Source organism: Gouania willdenowi, chromosome 21 (assembly GCF_900634775.1).
Source record: "Gouania willdenowi chromosome 21, fGouWil2.1, whole genome shotgun sequence".
Taxonomy (NCBI): domain Eukaryota; kingdom Metazoa; phylum Chordata; class Actinopteri; order Blenniiformes; family Gobiesocidae; genus Gouania; species Gouania willdenowi.
The window spans coordinates 26796478-26820298 of record NC_041064.1 but is presented as its reverse complement, the minus strand read 5'-3'; the positions used below and the strand labels follow the sequence as shown (position 1 = coordinate 26820298).

General features: G+C 40.6%; 3 protein-coding genes and 1 long non-coding RNA gene across 4 annotated transcripts in view; 1 reads left to right on the top strand and 3 right to left on the bottom strand.

Annotated features, from left to right (window-relative positions):
- Positions 1–2273: 2273 nt before the first annotated feature.
- LOC114455526 (NHL-repeat-containing protein 4-like) lies at positions 2274–4073 on the bottom strand. The gene has a single exon (XM_028436841.1). It carries the CDS (start codon positions 3833–3835, stop codon positions 3485–3487), a length of 351 nt encoding a protein of 116 aa, XP_028292642.1. The 5' UTR covers positions 3836–4073; the 3' UTR covers positions 2274–3484.
- A 147-nt stretch (positions 4074–4220) lies between these two features.
- LOC114455691 (uncharacterized) lies at positions 4221–6364 on the bottom strand. Its single transcript, XM_028437071.1, has 3 exons — positions 6326–6364; positions 4323–6210; positions 4221–4228 (listed from the first exon to the last, which is right to left on the bottom strand). Exons 2-3 carry the CDS (start codon positions 6169–6171, stop codon positions 4221–4223), a joined length of 1857 nt encoding a protein of 618 aa, XP_028292872.1. The 5' UTR covers positions 6172–6210; positions 6326–6364.
- A 23-nt stretch (positions 6365–6387) lies between these two features.
- LOC114454701 (uncharacterized) lies at positions 6388–10786 on the bottom strand. Its single transcript, XR_003672608.1, has 3 exons — positions 10696–10786; positions 8440–8528; positions 6388–6427 (listed from the first exon to the last, which is right to left on the bottom strand). It is a non-coding gene; the product is annotated as an uncharacterized LOC114454701 (long non-coding RNA).
- A 543-nt stretch (positions 10787–11329) lies between these two features.
- Positions 11330–23821, top strand: part of ildr1b (immunoglobulin-like domain containing receptor 1b) — a 38725-nt gene continuing 26233 nt past the window's right edge. The window contains exon 1 of the mRNA XM_028436898.1: positions 11330–11587. Coding sequence (XP_028292699.1) covers positions 11539–11587 — 49 coding nt within the window. The 5' untranslated portion in view covers positions 11330–11538. The remainder of the gene's footprint in view (positions 11588–23821) is intronic.

Here is a 23821-nt window from a genome sequence, read left to right as displayed (position 1 = left end):
AAAAAATTATTTTGGAATATAAAGCAAATAATTTAATCTAAATAACTTAATTCTATTTTCAGTGTTTCCCCTACAAACGAATGATAGTCAAAAATATCATAGTTTTAAGTTAAACACTATCAAAATTTCCCACCGGCCTGGGACCCAGTAGGATTTCTTTTCATGGGGCCCAAAAACCCTGGCAGCGCCCCTGGGTGGGAATCATTAAAGGGGTTGTCCAAGCTGTTTTATTCCAATACATGACAATCACATGAAACATGAAATAAGTGTTGCAGATGCATTTTAAAGTAAAACCAATTATAGTTGTTGTCCCAAGCACTTCTCAAAAGTCACTTTTACTAATAGTAATTGTCACCTCCACTTTTTAAAATAAACTGACAAACCTGGTTTAATTTATTTGAACTTTATTTATTTTGTCTGTTGCCAGTTCAGTGCTAGTTGCCAAACAAGTGTAAAACCATCACTTGAGAGTTTTAGAAAAAACTAATTACAGAAGCTGTACGAGGGTGCATTCACACCGACAAATCCTAGAACGCTTCAGAAAGTCTAACGTGTTTGGGCCGATGTGATCTTGCAAATGGAGTGGAGAATGGATGAGGCAGGCAAATTATAGTATCTGATTTGACTAGACTCAGAGCGTTTCCAACCGAAGGCTAGGGGGATTCAGGTGCACCGGAAGTGCCAAAGATGATGTTGAGCACACAACATTGTGGGTGGGCAGGAAAAACGGCTACTGCAGCACACAAAACAACTAACCACCCAGCAAAGTCTCTACTCCTGTGATGGCATCCCATGCAAATAGCTCATGAATCTGCATCAGAGACTGATTGAAACGGATCTAAATGTGCACTGTAAACACAAATCAAGCCAAATCAAGATGATACAGCCTTAAACTTATATCATTCATAGTTGTGCATTAAAGCTGCAGTATGTAGAATCATGAGACTTGTATGGATCAAACACGCTCCCCCTCTCCCCTCCCTGTTCTTTCGAATTCACCAGCATTCTCGTGAATGCACACAATGTGAAGCTCAGCTACTTTTTTCTCATTAGAGACTAGTGACAAATGTAGGGACTTTATCTTCTGTTATTGGAGAGTTTTCTGGTGTTTTCGACTGACACTCTGACATGAATGCACGTATCACTCTGTACTTACCGAGCGCAGCTGCCACTCAGAGCAGAGTAACAACCACCACTCACACATTCAGACTGCAAATGAACTGTGCATGTTCTCTCCACCTTAGATGTGCTTCTCTTAGGTTTAAATACAATTTATTCTGTCTGTTATCACTCTCCCTCTGACACTAGTACGTAGGATGGACCCTACATAGTCATGGACATCCGCTTTGAGTCGGTTCGTTCGATCGAGTTTGGGACTTTAGACTGTTGCTTTTTCACGTCGGTCTTCTTTTTTCCACTTGATTTGTTGTATAACCTTTGTGTCTAACACTGCAATATGGACTTCTCCTGCTGAAATGTCCATCATTGCACTTTGCTGCAGAGGACATGGGCAGCCAGTAGTAATGCCCCAAAACAGCTAATGGAGCACTCTGTCTGTAACACTCCTGGATTTCTAAAGCTCCGATACAAAGCCAAGAAAAAGTGCAGAGATGATTAGGTGTTCTAGAGGAGGTTAAGAAAGGATAGACAGTAGACAGCAGTGTTGTTCAAGCCAAAGTCCTTTAATATACAAAAAAAAAACACAGCTAAAGTTTTACACTTGAAAAAGTAAAAGTCTCATCTTAGTGTTTAATTCATTTTTCACATTCAGTTTGAAACTTTGAAAGCTCACACAGCATTCAAAGTCAAATGTAATTTAATTTGAATGAATGTGATAATATTGAATAAATTAATAAGTGATCTTTTTTTGTCTTTTTTCTTTTTCAAATGTTGCATCATATCAATCTTGTGAACCCAATATTGTGTATCATATATTGTGAACCCAAGGTATCATCCAACAACTACAAAATAGCCAAGAAAACAAGACCAACACAAGCTACTGTAAAACCAATGCTCTAACTAGACTGTAACAATTTAACCAGACTTACATACAATCCTAATAAATAAACCCAAAACACATCCCACACTACCCCAAACAGTGGTATTATGTATAATTCTATAACTTTAGGCCCCTAAGATGCTAAGATTTTTAATTGTTTTTAATAACAGTGTATTTTTAGTTTTTCAGGCCATGATTAAAAAGTTTTTTTAATTGATAAATGAAAAAAAAATAATAAAATATATATATTCAACTAAATTTGGGCCATTGCTTGCATTCAAAGTATGATTGATTATCCTGAAGCCAGAGCAGTTAAGAAATACTGATGTTCAAGCTGGGAGCCCCAGCTGGGACCATGTGTCACCATGGTGTCCGTGAGGATGCCCGTCTCTTCTCTCGCTGCGGCGGGGATGCCGTGAGGAGGCAGGCAGTGAGAAAAGGTGGATAGCTCAATGCTACCACATGGTGGCTAGCAGGTGTGCTAGCCGGGATGCGGGCCAACAAGCACTGGAGCATCGAAGGACGTCGAGGACAGTGTTGAGCTCAAGAGGACAGCTGGTGTGCTGGCGTCTGGAAGCTTGAATACCGCGGTGTGGCATTAAGTGTAGAGATCGGCCGTCCACTGGAGTGTGAACGTCTGCAAGGAGGACCAATGTGCACCGGACCACCGGAAGCGTCGAGGGTAGCGCTGGGCTCAAGACGACAGCTGTTGTGCTGGCGTTTGGAAGCTCTGAACCGTGATGTGGTGTCGAGCATGGAGCTGGGAGGTCCACTGGAGTGTGAGTGCCCGCAAGGTGAGCCAACGTGCGCCTGATTGTCAGGAAGGTTGGGGGCAGTGTTGGAGCTGAGCCGTCGACTGGTATGCAAATGTCCGGAGGTTCGAGACCGTGGAGGGGTGTCAAACGAGAACAGCGCCGACCAAGCGGAGGAAAGGTAAGCACTGGCTTCTTTTTGACTTGGTGTGGTCCATAATGCAAGTGCATCTGTTCTATCAGCACCCATCGACGGAGGCTGGAAAAAAATATGTCAGTGGACAGTTAAGCTGGTAGAAGACGCAAGATGTGCTTGAGAGTGAGAAAAGGTGTTTGAATGAGCTGTGCCAGTCCGCTTCTTCCTCTTATAGGAGGCGGGAGTGTCCCTGGTGGATGAACGTGTTTTACCAGCCAATCAGGATTGGCAGATTGAGAAAAATGCTTCTGGGCTGCAGATGGGAGTGCATCCCATAGTGAGACATCTCACGACATATTATGAATATTATGTAAGTTGAGGACCCCCTCGAAAACGAGATGTTCCATCTCAAGGGGCATATCCTCCAATAAATAAATAAATAAATGAACTAGAACTAGACCTCACCAAATGGCAACCTCGTAGTGGACTTTAGTCAGCTGTATTAATTCTGTAGAAAATTAAAAACGAACAAATGAAAAAGCTCCCATGGAATACTTTGTTAATGAGTTGCAAAATATGTATGTAAAAGTGATACCTCTAGTCCTGAGGTGCTTTGTATTGGTAGATCTTAATGCAGTGGTGCATGCTGTCTGATACTACAAGTTGACCCTCTGGTAGCAGAGTTAGACCACGTGGGCTACTTAAGCCCTGGTTCACAATGGACCAACCAACTCCCTGAGGTGGATATAGCAGAATTCTGTGTTGTTCTCCCCAGTCTGCAACCAGAACATTACCATCTGCATCTATGCAGATGCCCCAGGGGCAGGAGAGGACCGGTCCCAATGCAGCACAAACACCTAAAACTTTGACTGTGTTCCAGCCTGGGTCCAGCACTTTGACGCAAGGCTCAAGACCTGTTTCGTTTCCCCTTTCAGACACAGCCATCATGCCTGAGCTTAAGCATGCTGCCACTAAGTACGGTCGATGGAATCCTGTCACCACTGTGCGCTCAAGGCGAGAACCGGTCTTGTGGTCAAGCTTTAAAGCAATCAAGGTACCTTTCCTAATGTCCGCAACCAGGAACTCATCCAGCCTAGTTACAGTTACACCTCTTGGAGCTTCCAGTTCATCTTTAACAGAGCTGAGTCCAGAACCTCCAAAGGTCTGAAGCAGACGTCCATGGCGGCTGAACACAAGTAAGGCTCTCTCTGCTGCACAGCTTAGTGCAATTAGACCTTTAGCATTGACGGCTATGTCAAAGTAGTTTCGACATCGTCTGGCTGGTCCTTCAGCATTTGGAGAAGTTATCTGCTGGAGGATGTTTCCTTGAGGATCAGTCACCTGTTAAAAAGTTATAAAATGGACAATTTTATTCTCCAGGGTAACATAGTGAAACACAGTGAAACCACTCTACATACCTGAATGCGTGCATTACCACAGTCCACTATAAACATCTGGCCCTGTGACATGGCGTGGATTCCACTGGGCAGGGTAAGATCTGACCTGCCTGAACCCTGTTTCCCAAACTGACTGATAAGATGGACACCTGGTGTGCTGAAATCTGTAAATGACAGGTCATCCTCCTCTTCTAACACTACCAATGCCGGCTCTCCTCTTTCTTCCCGAGCCTCTTTTGTCTCTTTTGCAGAGCTACAAATGGCAGACTTCACCACTTCAGCTGCGGTGGCTTTCCTTTGTGGTAAAGTGTTATAAGCTTTGTATTTTTTTGTGTCAGCTACTCTTGGTCCTTTTCTGTTGGGTGGTGATGTAGTTCTTGACCTGCTGTTGATATTGGTGCTCTTCCACTCTCCATGTCCATTAGATCCTGCAGTGATTAACGGATACGTCTTATGTGTCAAATCAACCGCAGACCTTGATAGACGACAACTGTAGCTCAAAGACCCCCGATTTATGCTGTACTCATGATGAGATGGGCTGACAATGAAAGTATAGCTCGAGTCGAGGCTGTCTGCTGGCGATGGTGCACGACCCGAGTCCCCCTGTGTACCCAAAGAATGTTCGTCAGAAGACTGGCTAAGACGAGAGTGAGAACGCCCCGTGGAGGTAAGATCTAGGCAGCTTTGGCTAGCTTGAGACTGTCTTTGTGCCAACCTTGGACAGGTATGGGGAGTGCTGCCATACCTCAGAAATCTGTTGTCTGTTGAAGATTCTTGAATAATCTTTCTTTTATCGCTCTCCTGTCTGTCCAAACTCAAGGAGTAACCAAGCTTTACACGGTCTCTTCTTCGCTCGGGGGATGGTGATGGCTTCCTGCCGGCCATGCCTAACATTTTCCTTGGATTTCTGGGACAGCAGTGCAACTCATCACTGCTCATTATGTACGCTGGGTCTCTGCTTTTATTATCCATGTCCTTCAGATTTGTAGAGACAGCCATATATTTGTCTTTTCCTTGCTGCTGAAGATATGCTGTATCAACCTTGTCTTCCTGGCATGACTCCCAATCAGGCTGTTGACACTTTGGAAGCCATTGAGATATCTTTGCAGAAGACATTGTCTGCTCTTCCTCTAACTCTAAATCACTTTGGTTAGAGAGGCTGATTTTTTTAATCACCCTGCCTGCTGGTGAAGTCCAGTCTTGATCTTTGGATTTTGGCTTTCTTCCAGAACATTTATTTGTTGTATCTCCCAGCTTCATTGCCTGAGAATGGAGAGAACACATCTGACCTTGACGTCCACAACCCCCAACATGTAGCGATAGGCTTTGTTCTTGCACATGGATCTCTCCAAAAACTACCGCATTGGGTTGAGGGCTAGGCTTGAAATTGACTTTTTTAAGGGAAACAGATATTTCCCATGGTTGTAGGAATTCTGCCACTTCTTTGAGAAGTAAATTTTGGTTTGCACTGCTATCATTTAAAACTAATGGAGCCGCCTCTTGGACTTGCTGCTGAAGCTGAACCAGTTTGCATAGCCTCTGGTCTAACAGACCCATGCTGACTCTGGCTGCTGCCAAGTTCTCCTTCTGAACTTGCTCCAGTCGCTGTTGAGTGTCACGATGGTCCTGCTCCACCCTCTCCAGCAGGCGGCGCTCCTCTCTGCGGCAACCCAAGATAGCTCGCTCTATGCCACGTTTTACAGCTTCAGTCTCAGTGACATGGCGCTCCTGTAACTGACGTAACTCTGCCACCCTCTGAGCAAGGTCATGCTGTGCCCGTGGCACCCAGCACGGAAGAGACGAATCAAGGCCTTCTGATTGGCTGTCAAGACTGATGACTGGCACAAGTAAAGCGGGACTATTTTCCATTGAAGTTCCAACAAACATTTTGCGTGGATAGAGATTCACTCTTCTTACATTGATCTCCTACAAAAGTACACATTAGGAGTTGCATTAATGATAAATACAGACTTATAATATCTTTTATTAACCTTAAAAATTGTAAAATAACAATTACAATTAAATTAAAAGCATTACGAACCAATCAGAGTCAGGATTGTGTTTGATGGACTGTCTGACAGCTGTTGCTCACAGGCCCCGCCCCTTTCCGGGCTGGAGCACCGTCTTTTTTACAGTGTATGGTCTGGAGGAGTAGAACATGGAATTGGTGACTTTTCTGCTTCAAAGGTATTTACTGCTGCTTGATTTACATTATGTTTGATTTGTAAATGTTACACTAGAACTCTGTAGTGCATGCATTGTCCAAAGATTTACAAGCACTCCTATTGGCTGCTCCACACACACAAGATGGCGATACTAAGAAGAAGTGTGTCAACTGCCAATACATCGATTATTTGATTAAATCATGATTCAACACGAGACGATTCAATGTTTATTCATACATTTAAAAAATGTATTGTTTTTCATAATAACTAAATGATAGGAACGCAATCGCTGCTCGCGGAATGAAAGTTAACGTCTTTTGTTTGCCGCCCACACACCAGAAGAAATAGACAAGGTGAAGCTAGGTACCGAGCGGAAGAATCACCCATCCGGATAATGATGGAGTTTGAAAGAATCAAGTGCTGTATCCTATGATTTCAAAGTTGGCCCAGTGTTTCCTTTTCCCTTGCTGGCCCGCGTTGCGTGCATTTCCCCCACGTCGGTGCACCGCGTGTGAAGGACTGAGTTTACCTTGTACTGAGATTGTATATGCGCATAAATGCACATGCGCACTACCGGAAAACGAATTTTCGCTAAAAATAAGGACAATTTATTTTTGTTTTCAAAGTGAACGAACACATGTTTTATTTGTTTATTGGATTGGGTAAGGGTTAGGGTGAGGGTTAGGTTAGGGTTATAATATCAGTACGGAGGTAAACTCAGGACGTGACACGTCGGCCTGGAAGGGCCCAGCGGCAGAGGTGGCTTGTGGGCCTCGAGCTTTACAGCACCACACTGATTCCATTTCACCGGTTTCAGGGGCCGTGGACTAGGTTACATCACTGCACCCTCTCTGCTCTGCAGCAATGTGGGACACCCACCCGACCCATCTTGAAACACTGACACAGCAGAGCACACATAATTCAGAAAATGTTGACCAGCTCATTTTCTTACACAATTTAAAATTCTTGGCATGATGACAGCAATGGTGATAGCGAGACAGCATTGATGGCAAGTCCCTGGACAGGATTTTATCATTTGTAACATGAGAAATAGTCATCGTGTTCTTTTAACAATCCACATTTTATTTAAAAATTCAAACTCCACAAGTGTTATGAGAGCTGATATTGTAGGGTGTATATTTTTTTAAAGCTGCTTTGATTGTGTATAGCAAAATGTTTAGTTTTTTGTGGGACTTATGTAGCTCTTTAAGAAGTCTATTTTTTACTGAAAAAGATAAGAAAAGCTGTATAAGCATATTTTTTTGTTATTTTTTAATTGTTATATTTATTTATTTTGTAATATGATTACTGTTGGATTTGGTGATTTGACATAAATAAATATAATGGTGATACATCTGTTTGGTTACTTTAATCAATGGATACTGACACATATACCTTGTTAACAATATGAAATAACCACAAAGTGAAGAAAAAAGAAACCCTGAATGGGGGGAGATACATCGAAAATTGTGATAATCGTTAATATTGTAATAATCGTTGATTAATCAAATCGTAGCACCCTGAATCATAATGAAATCGAATCATGAGGTTCCTTAGATGGCACACCCCTTGTACTTAGTCACGCCTCTCTATGGGTGGTGAGGCATCTATGTATATAATGTCTATGGTTTGATCAAAGAACTAAAGCCTGCTGTTTTATCAGTCAATAATATTGGCGGAATGGTCGATGTTTGATACTCAATTACGGATATCAATATTGTGCTGATGCATCACTAGGCACAGTTAAATCTTGAGCCCACATTTTATTTCCTTCTAAAAGAGCTGAGAGACAGAGAAAGAGAGAGAGAAGGACAGGGCTGTGGGCAGAAGCTCACACAGAGTAAGTTTTCACACAGACATATATTAGTATTTAAAATTTCATCAGAAAAGCAAAAGAGGCACGACTAAGGGCAAGAGTGGGAGGACAGAAGACAGCTCGAGAATGGTGTTCAGTATGGCTCAGCTCAGTTTTGCCACTCTACTTTGATACCTTATTCATGAGCGAAACATCAGTAGGGTGGCAGTGAAAGATGCATCTCTTCTGTGCCCTGTGTTCTAATGACACAGGAAACCTGACACCTGAAAATACACAATGGAACAGTAATTCTCAAAACGTCAGTCGGAACTAAAAAACAAGTTAAAAAAAAATACATTGCTTTTGTTTTGAAAGGAAGTTCTTTTTTTTTTTAACGCTGTACGACTTCTCGCACACTTGAAACATTAGAGACCAGTAACTGTTCTTAGCGTTTACTGACAAGTTAATTAGAAGAAAGGTTTATTTGGTGGAAATTGTCTTTAGGTTTAATTTATTCAGAGTTTGTGGATAAAAACTGCTCCTTAATTTGAATGCCCTGAATTTCAGGGGTTTGAAGTGTTGGTAAACTGGAAGGGGATTGAGTAACTAAACAGAGAGCGGAGGCAGCAGACAGGACTAACATTTTAAAAGCAAGTCCATTTTATCAGAGTTATTATTCTAACATGGTGCAAATAATAACGTTGATCTAAAGAACAGGAAAACCCCAAATAACACAAAGAAACAAACCCTAAGAAACACAGCCATGACAAGTAGCAATTCATGACGTCATACCAGTTAACACAGTGCATTTTGAATAGAACAGAGGGAAAAGAGAGGAAGATCTACACAGGCTCTCTGCACTTTCACACAGTAAAGACAGGTGGGGCAATACACAAGAAGGAACTATGAGCCCATCACATAAACAGGGGACAAACTGAATGGATTTTCAATATAAGATCTGACAAGGAAGTAAAACTGCTTAATCAATACACAAGAACAAAAGTGAAAGAAAAAACAAATGAGAAAGGTCCAACAGTGTTCAAACTCACAACCTCCTCTGTGGAAGCTTACAGCACCAAGATTGAGCTTTAGAAGCATGTTTTAGCAGCTGTACTCTTAAACTCCATCAGTGCATAAAGGGTTTTTTTTTTACTTCAAGGTATTTTTTTTTAAATTGTTTTACTATTAGTGTGAATATTATAAAAAGCATGTTGTAAAAGCAAGTATGTTGTATTTCCTTGTGCTCTGAAGATGCTCTGATTGATTTGACATGTTTTCACCTGTTTTTAAATGTACACAGAGGATAAGTGAGTGTAAAGGAGGACATTTTCTTCTTGAGCATTATGACGTCATAGCACTCGTAAATATTTTAGGTTTTTTACAATTTGAGTGACCATAAATCTTCTTTGTACAATTTGTAATCTTTAATCAAAATGATTTTGAATTTCTAATACCTTGACTAGTTTGTATGATAGCCAAGGTAAAGTCCAAGTCCCACACAAGTCTCCCAGCATTTTATAACTTTAAATACATAAACAAAGTCAAGTTTTAGCCATGTACGCTTACAAATATGATAATTTAGTAGATACATAATACAGTTTGGATATGCATAATTGTACAACCCGTGATGGAATTACCATGTTGGTTGTTAAGTTCTTGTTATTTTTTGTTTCTTGTCATAAAAATTAATAACTATCATAAAGAGGCTAACAGTGCTGTGACTCAGGTCAAAGGATAAATTAATATAACTCACAGAAGTAGCAAGTATTATTCACAACCACTGTGGGAGATGTTAATTATGGTGCATATGAGTCACATTGTGATATGAAGTTTCCACTCATGTTACCAAGCTAAATTATAGATGAGAGGGTCAGGTTTTCATCAAAGAGGGCTGAGAAAAACTATTCAGGTCAGTTACCAAAGCGCACATAAAACACTGTAGTATGTTCACAGACGATTATGATTAAACTATAGGCTCAAAGAATATTTATTCATATAATTTATTGTTTTTTTTTCATTCATTGAACTTGAAATTTTTAATATGCAACATTCTTAGGATAAACACACACACACGCACACACACAGTGAGGCAGTTCTCCACAGTTTAAGGACTTAAAAGTGATGTAATGTCCACACCTAAAGAAGGAACTATACAAAGAAAAAAAACGTACGAATTCTAAAACTACTATTTTATTCCATATTGTTGCTGTCTGCATGATTTCAAGGTTATTATGTGGAGCCTATTTCCGTAAGAATGCATTGAGACTTGCTTTCTGCATCGAATAGCTTATTAAATAAGTAAATAAATATATTAACAATTTATCCATGACTGATCATTGCTGGGTTGAAATGTAAATAAAATGCCTTGTTTGAAGTTAATAATGTAAAGCATGCAAATACAACTTTAAAGTTAAAAATACAGAAAAACAAACAAATCGTATTATGCCATACCTGTCAACAGGTGCCTGTGTCGCTCAACTTCACCTCATCTCTTCTTCGTCACATTGACCCTCAGCCTCCTGCTGCTTGTTCTCAGTTTGGCTGTTGCTAGGAGACAATAAGGTCGACTCCAGTTTCCTGTGAAGTTGGTCCACACTCAATTGGTCCAGCTTTTCAGGACGAACTATTGTTTGAACTCAGATCTTGTTCTTTTATTTTAATCTTTTTTGCAAGTAACTAAAAGAATGCTTTGGTGTGGACTTTTAAATAGTGATATTGTTTGCAAATGTTCTCAACTAAAGTCCCTTTGGGATAAATTTAAAGTTATTAAATCGTCTACATCTTTGTGAATGCGTTTGTTGACAATAAGCTAAGCATTTTGATGAATATATGAATTCAAATTTGGCATGGTAGAATTTACAAGACTATCTACAAAACATGTATTGTTTATTGCAGCAGCAAGAAGAAATAACATTACGAAAGTATTTCTCCTGTATTTGTTTAAAACCTATATTTGTAACAAAAACAATCAACTTTGTTCGAATTTAATCAAATCTAATTTTCATACTTCAAATTATTTTCTCTCTTCCGACACCTGCCAATGTGGGCGGGACCAATGTTGTGACCTGTTGCTGGTGGGCGGAGCCTAACATCTCACTCTCACCGTATGGGAGAAGCAAGGATTTTGTCCCTCTAAACAACAGAAACTGCCTCTTTAAGGTGTCTTTAAAGGTGTAAAGTCGAGTTGCTATGCTGCGCAGGATTTGGAAATCCACTTTCTTAAATCATTTTGGACTTTTGTGCATTGTTGGAGGTTAAAGTGCGAAGTTTTCCGCTGAAGGATAAAGAGCGACGATGGGAAATCTGATCATGATGGCGCTGCTTTTGTTCCACCTGCCGAGAGGTAAGGCTTTAAAGTTGACACAACAAACACGGTTTTTTCTTCCTACCCTCAAGTATGTAACACGTAATACGTGGTGTATCGTTTGGTATGGAGAGCATGGTGGAACGGCCTGTACAAACAGTGAAACCTTCAGTGTTGTCTGCAGTGCAGGTTAATCATAAACAGTGGTAAACAGGGCAAGGCCGACCAGGGTCACGTGACCCAATTCTAATTGTTTGATTTTGTATGTAAATATCAATTTTATCTAATACAATCAGTAGAATTACAGGAGCAGCAGCATATATAGTAAGATATCAAATGAAAAAAACATCTAAAATGATCAATAAAGTCGTGTAATAATAAACTTGCTTCAAAATGTTAATTTACGGAAACAAAGGGAAACATTCGTGTGTTTGGTTTTACATACATAGGTAAGGAATTTCAATTCATAGATATATCTCCAATCAAAATCTTAGGACCAAACTTGAAAAATTGCAAGATGTAGTCATTTGCACTGCTGGATTTTAAAATGGTTTGAAGTGAAGCTTTAAAATGCAGCAGAAATAAACTAACAAGAGGCAAAACATTGAGAGTGGGCAATTCATTGAAACATGAATTTAAACTTAAAAAATGCTTTTGTTAGCCGATCAAGGCTGCAGGTTTCAAAATCAAAAATCTGAGAAAAAATGTGATTAAAGTTAATTTTCTGTCAGGTATTCACACTCATGCTCTCCTAAGACAGTGATTTTCAATTTCTTAAAAAAATAAAAAATTTAAAAAAAAACTTGAGGGTTATCTAACAAAAAGTCAAATGGTAAACCCAAAGAAATGTCCCCCACGCTGAGCCTGAGGATCTGAACGGGACAATCCTTAACCCATATTAAGGCCATTACTGCTGGTGCTGACTGATGACCAATTACTATCAGATAGCATCTGCAAGGAAAAAGCTTAAAGGTCCCATGTTATGCTATTTTTCACCTATCTCCATTTGTTCTAAGAACCCCAAAAACATAGTATTTGAGGTTTATTTTCCCAAACTTGCCTGATTCAAATGATTAACTCATATCAAGCTCTGCAGAAGCCTGATAACGATCCTGGTGATTTCAATCAGGTGTGTTGGAAGAGGGAAACATCTAAAACATGTTGGATAGTGGCTCTTGAGGACCAGGATTGGCCACCCCTGGTCTATGTGTTAATTTCCACCGGATCTACTGCGGTGCGTGTTTGCTCCTTCCCAGCTGGCGGACACCGGAGCACGACGCAATCAGCACAGAGCAAATGAAGCTAAACAGTAAATTAAGCATGTACTCCAAAATAAAACATCCGGTTACTTTTCAAAATAAAACACTTCAGATTATATTTCAAGTAACTACATCACCAAAACGTCATAATGTGTAAAAACAAAATCACATTCATTACATTTAGGGATGGGTAAGCAAGCGAAGTTTGAAAAAAAAAAAAAAAATCAATTCTAGACAGTGGATGCTCTTCATGAAGCCATCAGCACTTGGAGCAACGTTTCCACTAGCCTCCTGGAAACATTAAGTCTGCCAAAATTAAGTGATCAACAAGAACAGTGAAGTTACCCATTACGTAGCCTTTATAAAACTTTTTTTTTTTTAAGGGGGTATTCATGTTTAATTAGCGAGAGTATTAAACTTTTGGTCAGCTGATACACAGCCTATTTCTGTTTTTGTCTTGAAAAAGTTGCTTGCTTTTACAAGTCTAGACAGTAATAATAAAACAAAAGCGAAAGACAAAAATAGAATTTTCTTGTTAGAGGGGACAATAGAATTAATTGTGAAAAGCTGTGAATTGTCAAAATCTGAGAATATTGCTGGTCAGTAGGGATGTAAGGATTCACTGAACTCCTGATACGATTCGATTCACGATACTGGGTTCACGATACTGGGTTCACGATACGATTCTTTCACGATTTATTTTACAAAATGGGACTGTAGACAAATGATGATTGAAAAATATTCCTTTATTTTTTGGGGGGAAAAAAAAGTAGAAAATACTGTACTATTTTCCTTTTATTTTTCATTGTCAAAATAATCCCTTGATAAACTATTCAAAACAATGCAATTTAACTAAAAATAAATCTTGACTGAAATAAATTAAGGAATAATACAAATGAAGAAGAAGCCTATTCATTTAAATTCTGGTTCTATAAAAAACAATGCAAAACTGCATAATAGTTCTTTTTCTTTTCAAAAGTGCAACTGAAAATGTACTTTGTGCCTTAACGATTGGACTTTAAAAAAAAAAAAAAAAAACAGTCATTGCCCTGTATTTACATCAGATATTCGTTTGGACCAGCAGAGGGCGCTTGTAACCCAGTGGTCGGTTGCCATGCAGATATTCTGTGCAGTGAAGAAGAGATGCTATGCTAGCAGACAGAGCTAATAGAAAGACGTGATTTTTACAGATATTCACGTAATATTACAGATATTCTTTCGGTGTTAAAGGGGTAAGGAATCCTTTATGAACATATTTAAGAGTAGAAGGCGGTCAGAAAGAAAGTAGTAGCAGATTCCGCCCGCCGCCTCAGCATTTGGACAAGAGAAGGATATACAGCGCCCTCTGCTGTTTAAAAGAAAGTACTGAGATTCAATTTTCAGAAAATCGATATCAACCGTGATACCTATGAATCGATTTTTAACTGCCATACGATTAATCGTTACATCGCTACTGGTCAGATATTCATAGTGTTTGTTGTTCATCTTCGCTCAAAATTAGAATAAACAGTGGCACAGCCACACTCAAAGTTTGAATTGTTATGTGGTTTAATCATGCCTGCGGAGTGTTTATTATCCTTTGAGCTTGGACAGATACATAGTCTGTGTGGCTATGAGGTCACAAGTTGCACAAGTCAGCATATTAAAGCAATCAGATGTGTCTTGGTGTCTTGTCTCTGGAGTTTAGCTTTCTGTTTTCTCCTTTAGCATTTAATGAGACAATTAGGGCTGCCAACTTTGGTCGTTTAGTCGACTTATTGGTCGATGCAGTCGTGGTCGACCAAGATTTTCATTGGTCAACCAGCAAAGGTATCAGTTTCAATACCGTAAACAGCAAAAAAATAAAAATGCAATGCACTTATATAGGTTTTAAGGATTAAATATCAATATAATTTATTTAATGCCTAAACATAATTCTACGTCTAGCAACAGCTCTGTGTGAGTGCGTGCTGCGCTGCAAAAAAAGAAAAAAGTGTTGCGCTTCAGCTGTCATTGTGCTGTCCTCAGAGCAGAGAGGGAACAAATTAAGACAGGCTTGAAACAAGCATCCGCTGTTAAATCAATCTCTTTTCTGCACAAGAACATGGATTATTTTTATATTTGATACGTGGATTATGTAAATAGAACCACTGCTGTTTCTGGCACCGCGGGCACGTGCGCTTGTTTTCCCATGCGCTGATCTACTGTTGACATCTACAGTTTATTAATAAAAGCAGGTTTACCACTAAAACAAATGTAAATATGTCATTTGTATGAAGAAAACATAGGTTTTAATTGTCTATTTCAGGTTGGGCACAGATATAAATACCTAACGTCTGTCGGACCTGTAGGTTTCACTTTTGCTTTGTCGGGTTTTGGTCAAAGCTTGAATAAGGTTCATATCATAAATTATCTCTGCTTTTAACCCCAGACCATGTTTAAAAGCAAATCGGCACCACAAAAAACCAAAACAAATAATTGTCTCTTTTTCTTACTCCTCGTCCTATTCTGCACCTGCTCATTCATTCTTCGGTTTTTGTTTTTTTTTAATCATTCTCCCTTGTTTTTTTTTTTTTGTGGTTGACGAATTGCTATGTGTGCAAGGGATGGGCGATATTGACAATAAAAGTTATCCCGATAATTTCTGGTGTTTATCACGATAACGATAAAAATCACGATAAAGAAAAACAATGAAAAAATAAAAAAACTTTTCACTTTGACCTTATTTTATGTCCCGTTCTCAATTTCAAGACTTTGTAACTAACAAGCCCCTCTGCTTTACAGTAAGTAGTCAATTTGGAAAGTTGTATTTTCATAATCTGCTTTTTTGTGACTGTACAGTAAGGAGCCACATGTTCGATAAACAAACCAGTTAACAAACAAACAAACCAGAATCTACTTTACCTGAGAATTTTGACATCTTAAATCATGCTCAGCCATTTTCCTATACACACTTCTTACTACACTCTGGGTCCTTGGGATCTACTGGTGCCGATCTCCAGCTCACTGTGGGCGTAAGGCAGGCGTATACCAGGGCCTCGGAGGGAAATAACTGAATTAACTTTCTGAAAAGAAATATATATAGGAAAACAAATATACACTCCATGTTTAGCGCATTTTTATCTTAATTTCTCTAGTACCCCAGGTGATGAAATGTGTAGCTAATTCTTAGGAGTTATAAACACACTAACTTGGCAAATATAACACAAAGTTTTGTGCTATGGAACCTCGTGAGATTGCGCCTTCACGTTAGATCTCGCAAAGATTTTGCGGCATTTGAGCATCCTGTTTCACCTTCTAGAACATAGAAAAATACAATGATTTAAAAGACTGAAGTCAGTTAATTTCTTTGTTGCATGATTTTCGGGACATTTGGTATGTTAGCAATTACATTAAATTAGAGAAAGCCAATAAAATAAAACTGGGGATACCCTGACACGGAATTTTGAAAACATTTGAAGCAGAAAGCCGGAGGATCTATTCATCGTGTACAGGATACCCATCTGTCACAGGGTCACTTAAGCCTGGTATGTGGTTCATCGCCAGGACCTACGCCATCAACGTGACACAGAGGTTGGCTAACTGTAGTTCTGCATCGAGGGAACGCATCGTTATGTGATTGGCTGCGTGGCTGCCGTGGGTTCTGTAACCTTTACTTTCAAAGGAGCCATTTTGCCTCATCTCACTTAGATTAAAGCACTTACGGAGGCAAAAAAAACCCTCTTAATGAAGACCGATATGCAGGTGGACTCCTCCATTGTGTCCTGGATTGTGGACTACTTAACTGGCAGACCACAGTATGTACGCCTGCGACACTGTGTGTCTGACAAAGTGGTCAGCAACACCGGGGCCCCTCAAGGGACTGTACTCTCTCCCTTCCTCTTCACCATCTACACCACGGACTTCAGCTACTTCACTGACACCTGTCATCTCCAGAAGTTCTCGGACGACTCTGCAGTGGTTGGATGTAGCAGGGAGGGGGACGAGGTGGAATACAGGGCTGCTGTGGACAGCTTTGTCACATGGAATGAGCGGAACCATCTACAGCTCAATGTGACAAAGATTAAGGAGCTGATTGTGGACCGGAGTAGAACCAAGACGACAGTCAGCCTTGTCTCCATCCAGAGGGGCAGTGTGGACGTTGTGGAAGAGTACAAATACCTGGGAGTGGTAATTGACAATAAACTGGACTGGGGGAGGAACACTGACTCCCTCTACAGGAAGGGCCAAAGCCTCCTCTATTTTCTGTGACGGCTGAGGTCCTTCAACATCTGCAGGAAAATGCTGAGGATGTTTTATGAGTCAGTAGTGGCGAGTGCAATCCTCTAGGCTGTTGTTTGCTGGGGGAGCAGACTGACCCTCATTTTCCACTGGATGCGGCTCCGCTGCGTTACGTCACCGCCGCGTCACCGGAGCTGATAGGTTTCCATTTTAGTCTATGTGTTTATTTCCACCGGGTCCGCTGCGGTGCGTGTCAGCTCCTTCCCAGATGTGGTAGTCCGGTGCCCTCCGCCAGATATACGCAGGGCTTCTATTTCTGGCGGATACCGGAGCACAACGCATCAATTAGCACAGAGCAAATGAAGCTAAACAGGAAATTAAGCACATACTCCGCAATAAAATATCGGGTAACTTTTCAAAATAAAACACTTCAGATTATATTTCAAGTAAATACATCACCAAAACGTCATAATGTGTAAAAACAAATTCACATCCACTATGTTGTTTCCTCTCATACTGTAACTGCACTGTAAACTGCAGCAACTTTGATTTAGTTCATGTTTTACTGGTGCAGTTTTATCTAGACTCTGTTGGCTGTTGATAAAAAAATGTGTCTATAACAAATCCAGAGTCCAACCTTCTAGTTCTCCTTTGTTAGGAACACTGACCTGTTTATCTGTTTATTGTTGTGTTTGTAACACCTACATTTAACCGCGTTCTCGCGCAATTATGTAAATATTGTGAGAGCTGCTCTGTCTCGTGACGTCACACTCGTTCAACCGGAGCGAACCGCGGCGCACTCAAAACGCAACCGGTGTGAATTACCGGACGGCGGACAGCGGTGAAATACCGGATCGGTGCCGTGGCGCAGCGGAGCGCAGCTATCCAGTGGAAACCCCGGGTGAGGGTCACAGACGCCAACAGACTCAACAGACTCATCCGCAGGGCCAGTGATGTTGTGGGGATTAAACTGGACTCTCTGACAGTGGTGACAGAGAGGAGGAGCCTGTCCAAGGTGAAATCTATCTTGGTCAATGAGTCCCACCAACTCTATGATGTGCTGGTCAGTCACAGAAGCACATTCAGTACCAGGCTGATCCAACCACGGTGCTCCACAGAACGCCACAGGAAGTCATTCCTGCCTGTGGCCATCAAACTGTATAATGCTTCTCTGTAACTTCACAGCTTGATTGTTGTACATATCTAAATCACATTTGTATATTTGTATTATTTTTTGTAAATATCTGAATCATATTGGTATATATTTGTATATTATTATTATTATTACTATTATTATCTATCCTACTTTTTTTCTACTACTGTAATGTGTGTGTTTCTGATCCCTATTTTTTAACAGTCTTTTACTTAATTATACACTTATTTATTGTTTATTCTTTCTTTTGTCTTTGTTAAAGTTTTTATTCTTTTATTTGTGATGTGTTCTGTGGCTGTAACATAAGCAATTTCCCCCTGGGATTAATAAAGGAATTCTGATTTTGATTCTATGTAGTTGAAATTATATTGAATAATGTTATTTAAAGAAGTTTTTTTTTTTTTTTAGTAAATGTATTTGTATCAAGCATGAATATTTAGTCGTTATATTGGCAGTTAAATTAATCGACCTTCCACACAATTAAAATCTTCTTCTTCTTCCAGAACAGTCTTTTAGTTGATTTAGTTATCTTACCGGGGATTTAAAACTTAAGGTTAACCACAGGTGCAACGAAAGCTGATGGTCTGGAGATGTTGCAGGAGGTGTAGTATGAAGGTTATTGCACAATGTGATCTATTTTTATGTTGACAAATTGTTATATCATGATTTTATTTGGGGTCAATGTCATTAATCATTAATAAATCTGTAAAGAAAAATAACAATTCTTTATTTTAATATTTTTTCTTTTAAAGCTATAGAGAGCCATTGCAAAAGAGTCATAGAGCCCTGCGTTAGGGGGTTGTGGCTGTGTTGTTACAAATGAGATTTAAAAAGCCCTTGTTTATCTTCCGATCACAGAAAACAATGTTTTTAAGCATCTTAAAATGTAAATTATTTCTGGATTTATTACTGTACCTAACCATGTGTGTTTTGTTAAACACAAACATTAAAACAATTTTTCATTATAAACATATGCAACATGTAAACAAGGAATAAAAGTGTATCGAGTGCACCGTCGACCGCTCCAGTCGCCAGTCACGCCAGGGGTGAGGGTGCCCTGACCCCACTGTAAAGCGGAGACAGCGCAGCGAGGTAACCTTGTCCACGGCCCCGGGAAGTGGGGAAGTGGTACAGCGGTGTAAAACTCGCTTTAATCATAACGTCATGTCTGCACCTCTGGCAGCCGCCACAGCATGTAGGTCATTGTTTACTGTTAATGAAACACACACACTGTAGGTACAGGGATGAGGCAGTTAGTAGTGATATTAACAGTAAACACACACCTTTTGTCTGTGATTGACTCTGTTTGGCGGTGCTTCTCGTGCTGCAGCCATGAAAGAAAATAATAAAACTCTGGCACTTTTTGTCCATCTCGGCTCTCTCTTTGACTCAATCCACTAGAAAAACCATTCTTGTATCTCTCCACAAAACGTTGAAACATTGCGGTGTTGCCTGGAAAAGGCACTGTCAGGGGTTGAGGTTTGGAGTTGACTAGGGCTGGGCAAAAAATCGATTTAATCGAATTTGTAGATAAAAACGATTTTTATTTAGCAAATTCAAGTTTTTTTTTTAATTAAAAACAAAATATGTTTTTATATATGTATATATATATGCATATTCTTTTTTTCCCACTATAGTTTTTCCGGACTTTTTTGCGTTCCGATGTGAGCCAGCCCCCTCTTTGTTTACATTTGTTTAGCCTTTGAGTAGGCTATGTGTGTGCCACAGGCATGTTTAATGTTTTATTCGCACTATGCTGAGATGCTAAGGGAAGAGTTTATTATTTTTTTTAATTGTAATGTTATATGTTATAGAATATGTGGATATCTGATTTCTTTATCTGAAAATTTAAGCTACCGTGTGCTGTTACACTTTTGCTTAAACCTGTGTTAAAGCTTGAAATTGTTGACAATTATTTTGCAATTGTTCTATATATCTTTTAACTCTTGTGGACAATCACAGCAATAAAGTTGCACTTTTGACAATATATCTGATGTCTGCAGTCATTTTTAAGTGCATTGAAGAAAAAAAAATCGAAAATTGAATCAAAACTCGAATTTTTCTTTAAAAAATCTGAGATTTTTTTCTAGGCAAAATCGCCCAGCCTTAGAACTGACCGATCACAGAGCTTATGTTCCACGTCGCCTAGACTCACAGTCAGGATTTTTGGGAGGAGCACGTCAGGTTACGGGGAGGGGGTCTCTACGTCTCCGTAGAGCACTACGTGTGTCTAACAGCCATTCACACTCACATTCACTTCTATTGGGCTATTTTGAAACTGCAATCAATTTACCATACATGGTTTGGGATTGTTGGAGGAAAGAAAGTCAACTGTACAGTAGGCTTTTGTTTTTGAACCAGGAGAGTTTATAATGAATGCAGATTCATCTTTGGCCAGGACAGTTCTTTTTTGTTTGCTGGAAAATAAATCACCTTTAAAATCAGTTTATTCTGTTCATTTAACCTTTTAAATTTGTTTTATATCAAAAATATTGTCAAAACCGTGGTAAGAATTGAAATGGGGTAACTAAAGGACTCGGCTCTCAGAGTGATTTAGTTATAATAAAACAAACACCGTGACCACACCCATGACTTTAATAGCTCTGACTCATATTTGACAATAACAGACATCCTGCATTCAAAGGAGGTAAAGGCAGGTCCTATGAACAGACCTATTGAACAGAACTGAAATGACTAGAAAAGCGCAAGCTGGTAGGAAAAGAGAATCTGCAGAAGCCAGAAGTTTATTTTGTATACTTTCGTAGCTCAGATAGGATAAGATAAAATAAAACAGTTACTCCAAAATCTGGCCTGCAAGAGCAACCAGTTTGTTTGATTGGAGGATTTTATGATTATTTTATTTAAGCGAAGATGTGTCATTTATATACAGTATATCCCAAAATAATTAACTTCCAGATATCTCAGTTCTTCCAAGCTCACAAATTTAAAGCCATGCAACAGAACTTACATGTGTTCTTCCAAAACGACAAAGTCAATATTCTGGGTTATTGGATTCTCTTTGTTATTTTGTTATTGCCATTATTATTATTGTTACTATTATTGTATAAATATTTTGAAATTCCTTTTTAATTATTAATATTTTATATTATAGTTACTGGTATTCTCATCAGAATCAGAATCAGAATCAGAAATGTTTTATTTGCCATGTACAGTTTTGAGGACAGTACAAGGAATTTGACTTGGTGGTTGGTGCACAAAACAAGCAACAAAAAGAAATAAAAGAAATAAAAACAGAACAACAAAGCACAACCCAGCAACAATAATAATAATAATAATGATAAATATAAAGGATGAGGGATAAATAAAGGATAGATAGAGAATAAAGGATAAATAGGATAAATATAAATATAAATATATATATACAGTGCAGCAGGTATCAAGCTGGTGGAGGTGGTGATCGGGTGGGGGGGGGGGGGGGGGGGGGTTCAGTGGGTGGCTTGGGGTGTGTTCATGTGGATGGTGGCAGAGGGAAAGAAGCTGTTTTTGTGTCTGGAGGTTCTGGTCCTGATGGACCGAAACCTCCTACCAGAAGGGAGAGATTGAAACAGTTTATGACCGGGGTGGGAGGGGTCGGCCACAATCTTTCCTGCACGCCTCAAAATCCTGGAGGCGTACAGGTCCTGGAGAGAGGGCAGATTGCAGCCGATGACCTTCTCTGCAGAGTGGATGATACGCTGCAGTCTGGCCTTGTCCTTGGCCGTAGCTGCAGCGTACCAGATGGTGATGGAGGAGCAGAGGATGGACTGGATGATGGAGCTGTAGAAGTTCACCATCATCTTTGTTGGCAGACTGAACTTCTTCAGCTGCCGCAAAAAGTACATCCTCTGCTGAGCTTTTTTGATAAGGGAGCTGATGTTCAGCTCCCACTTGAGGTCCTGAGTGATGATGGTCCCCAGGAAGCAGAAGTACTCTACAGAGCTCACTGTAGAGTCTCCCAGGGTGAGGGGGGTGAGGGGGGCTGGGTTCTTCCTGAAGTCTGCTATCATCTCCACTGTCTTTAAAGCATTGAGCTCCAGGTTGTTCTGGCTGCACCAGGACACCAGCCGGTCTGTCTCCCACCTGTAGTCGGACTCGTCTCCATCAGCGATGAGACCGATGATGGTCGTGTCGTCTGCAAACTTCAGGAGTTTGACCGACTGGTGAGAGGAGGTGCAGCTGTTGGTGTACAGGGAGAAGAGCAGAGGAGAAAGAACACAGCCCTGAGGAGATCCAGTGCTGATGGTCCGGGGAGCAGAGATGGTTTTTCCCAGCTTCACGTGCTGCTTCCTGTCAGACAGGAAGTCTGTGATCCACCTGCAGGTGGAGTCTGGCACGTTCAGCTGGGAAAGCTTGTCCTGAAGGAGAGCTGGGATTATTGTATTAAAAGCAGAGCTGAAGTCCACAAACAGGATCCTGGCGTAGGAGCCTGGGGAGTCCAGGTGCTGGAGGATGAAGTGAAGAGCCAGGTTTACAGCATCGTCTACTGACCTGTTGGATCTATAGGCAAACTGCAGGGGGTCCAGGTGGGGGTCGGTGATGTCCTTGATGTGGGAGAGCATGAGGCGTTCAAAGGACTTCATGACCACAGATGTCAGAGCGATGGGTCTGTAGTCATTAAGTCCTGTGATCCTCAGCTTTTTAGGGACAGGAACGATGGTGGAGGCCTTAAAACAGGCTGGTACGGTGCATGTCTCCAGTGAGGTGTTAAAAATGTCTGTGAACACTGGAGACAGCTGATCAGCACAGTGCTTCAAGGTAGAGGGAGAGACAGAGTCCGGTCCACAAGCCTTACGGGGGTTTTGTCTCCTGAAAAGTCTATTTACATCTCTCTCTTTGATGGAGAAAGGTGTCTCTGTAGGAGGGGGGGAGGAGGGGGGGAAGATAGGGGAGAGAGCCTCTGTAGGCAGCTGGGGTGAAACTGTAGCTTTGATGTGGGGGGTGAAGGTGTTGGAGTGAGGCTGGTCAGAGGTGTGAGGGGGGTTGGAGTCAGGTCTGTCCCATTGTCTGTCAAATCTACAATAGAACTCATTCAGACTGTTGGCCAGGCAGAGGTCGTTAGCAGCAGCAGGGGCTCTGGGCTTGTAGTTTGTAATTTGCCTGAGCCCTCTCCAGACAGAAGCCGAGTCATTTGCAGAGAACTGATATTGTAGCTTCTCTGAGTACAAACGTTTGGCTTTTCTCACCTCCTTTTCAAACGTGTACTTCGACTCTCTGTACCTGGCTCTGTCTCCACTCCTGAAAGCGACCTCTTTGTCTGTCCTCAGCCCTCTGAGCTTAGCTGTGAACCAGGGTTTGTCATTGTTATAACTCACCCTGGTCTTTGATGGAATACAGCTGTCCTCACAGAAGCTGATGTAGGACGTCACAGCGTCTGTAAACTCATCCAGAGAACTGTTCGCAGACCTGAAAACATCCCAGTCAGTCCAGTCCAAACACTCCTGGAGTTTCTCCACTGCTTCACTGGTCCATTGTTTAGATTCCTTCACCACAGGTTTACAGAGCTTCAGCCTCTGTCTGTATGAAGGAATCAGATGGACCATCAAATGGTCCGATTGGCCCAGTGCAGCACGGGAAACGGCGTGATAAGCACAGCTTAGTGTGGTGTAACAGTGATCCAGTGTCTTCTCCTCTCTGGTCGGACATTTAATTAATTGTCTATAT

Coding starts and splice junctions, on each gene's coding strand:
- LOC114455526 (XM_028436841.1), bottom strand. CDS start 3,835: ATGATGGCTGTGTCTGAAAGGGGAAACGAAACAGGTCTTGAGCCTTGC.
- LOC114455691 (XM_028437071.1), bottom strand. CDS start 6,171: ATGTTTGTTGGAACTTCAATGGAAAATAGTCCCGCTTTACTTGTGCCA.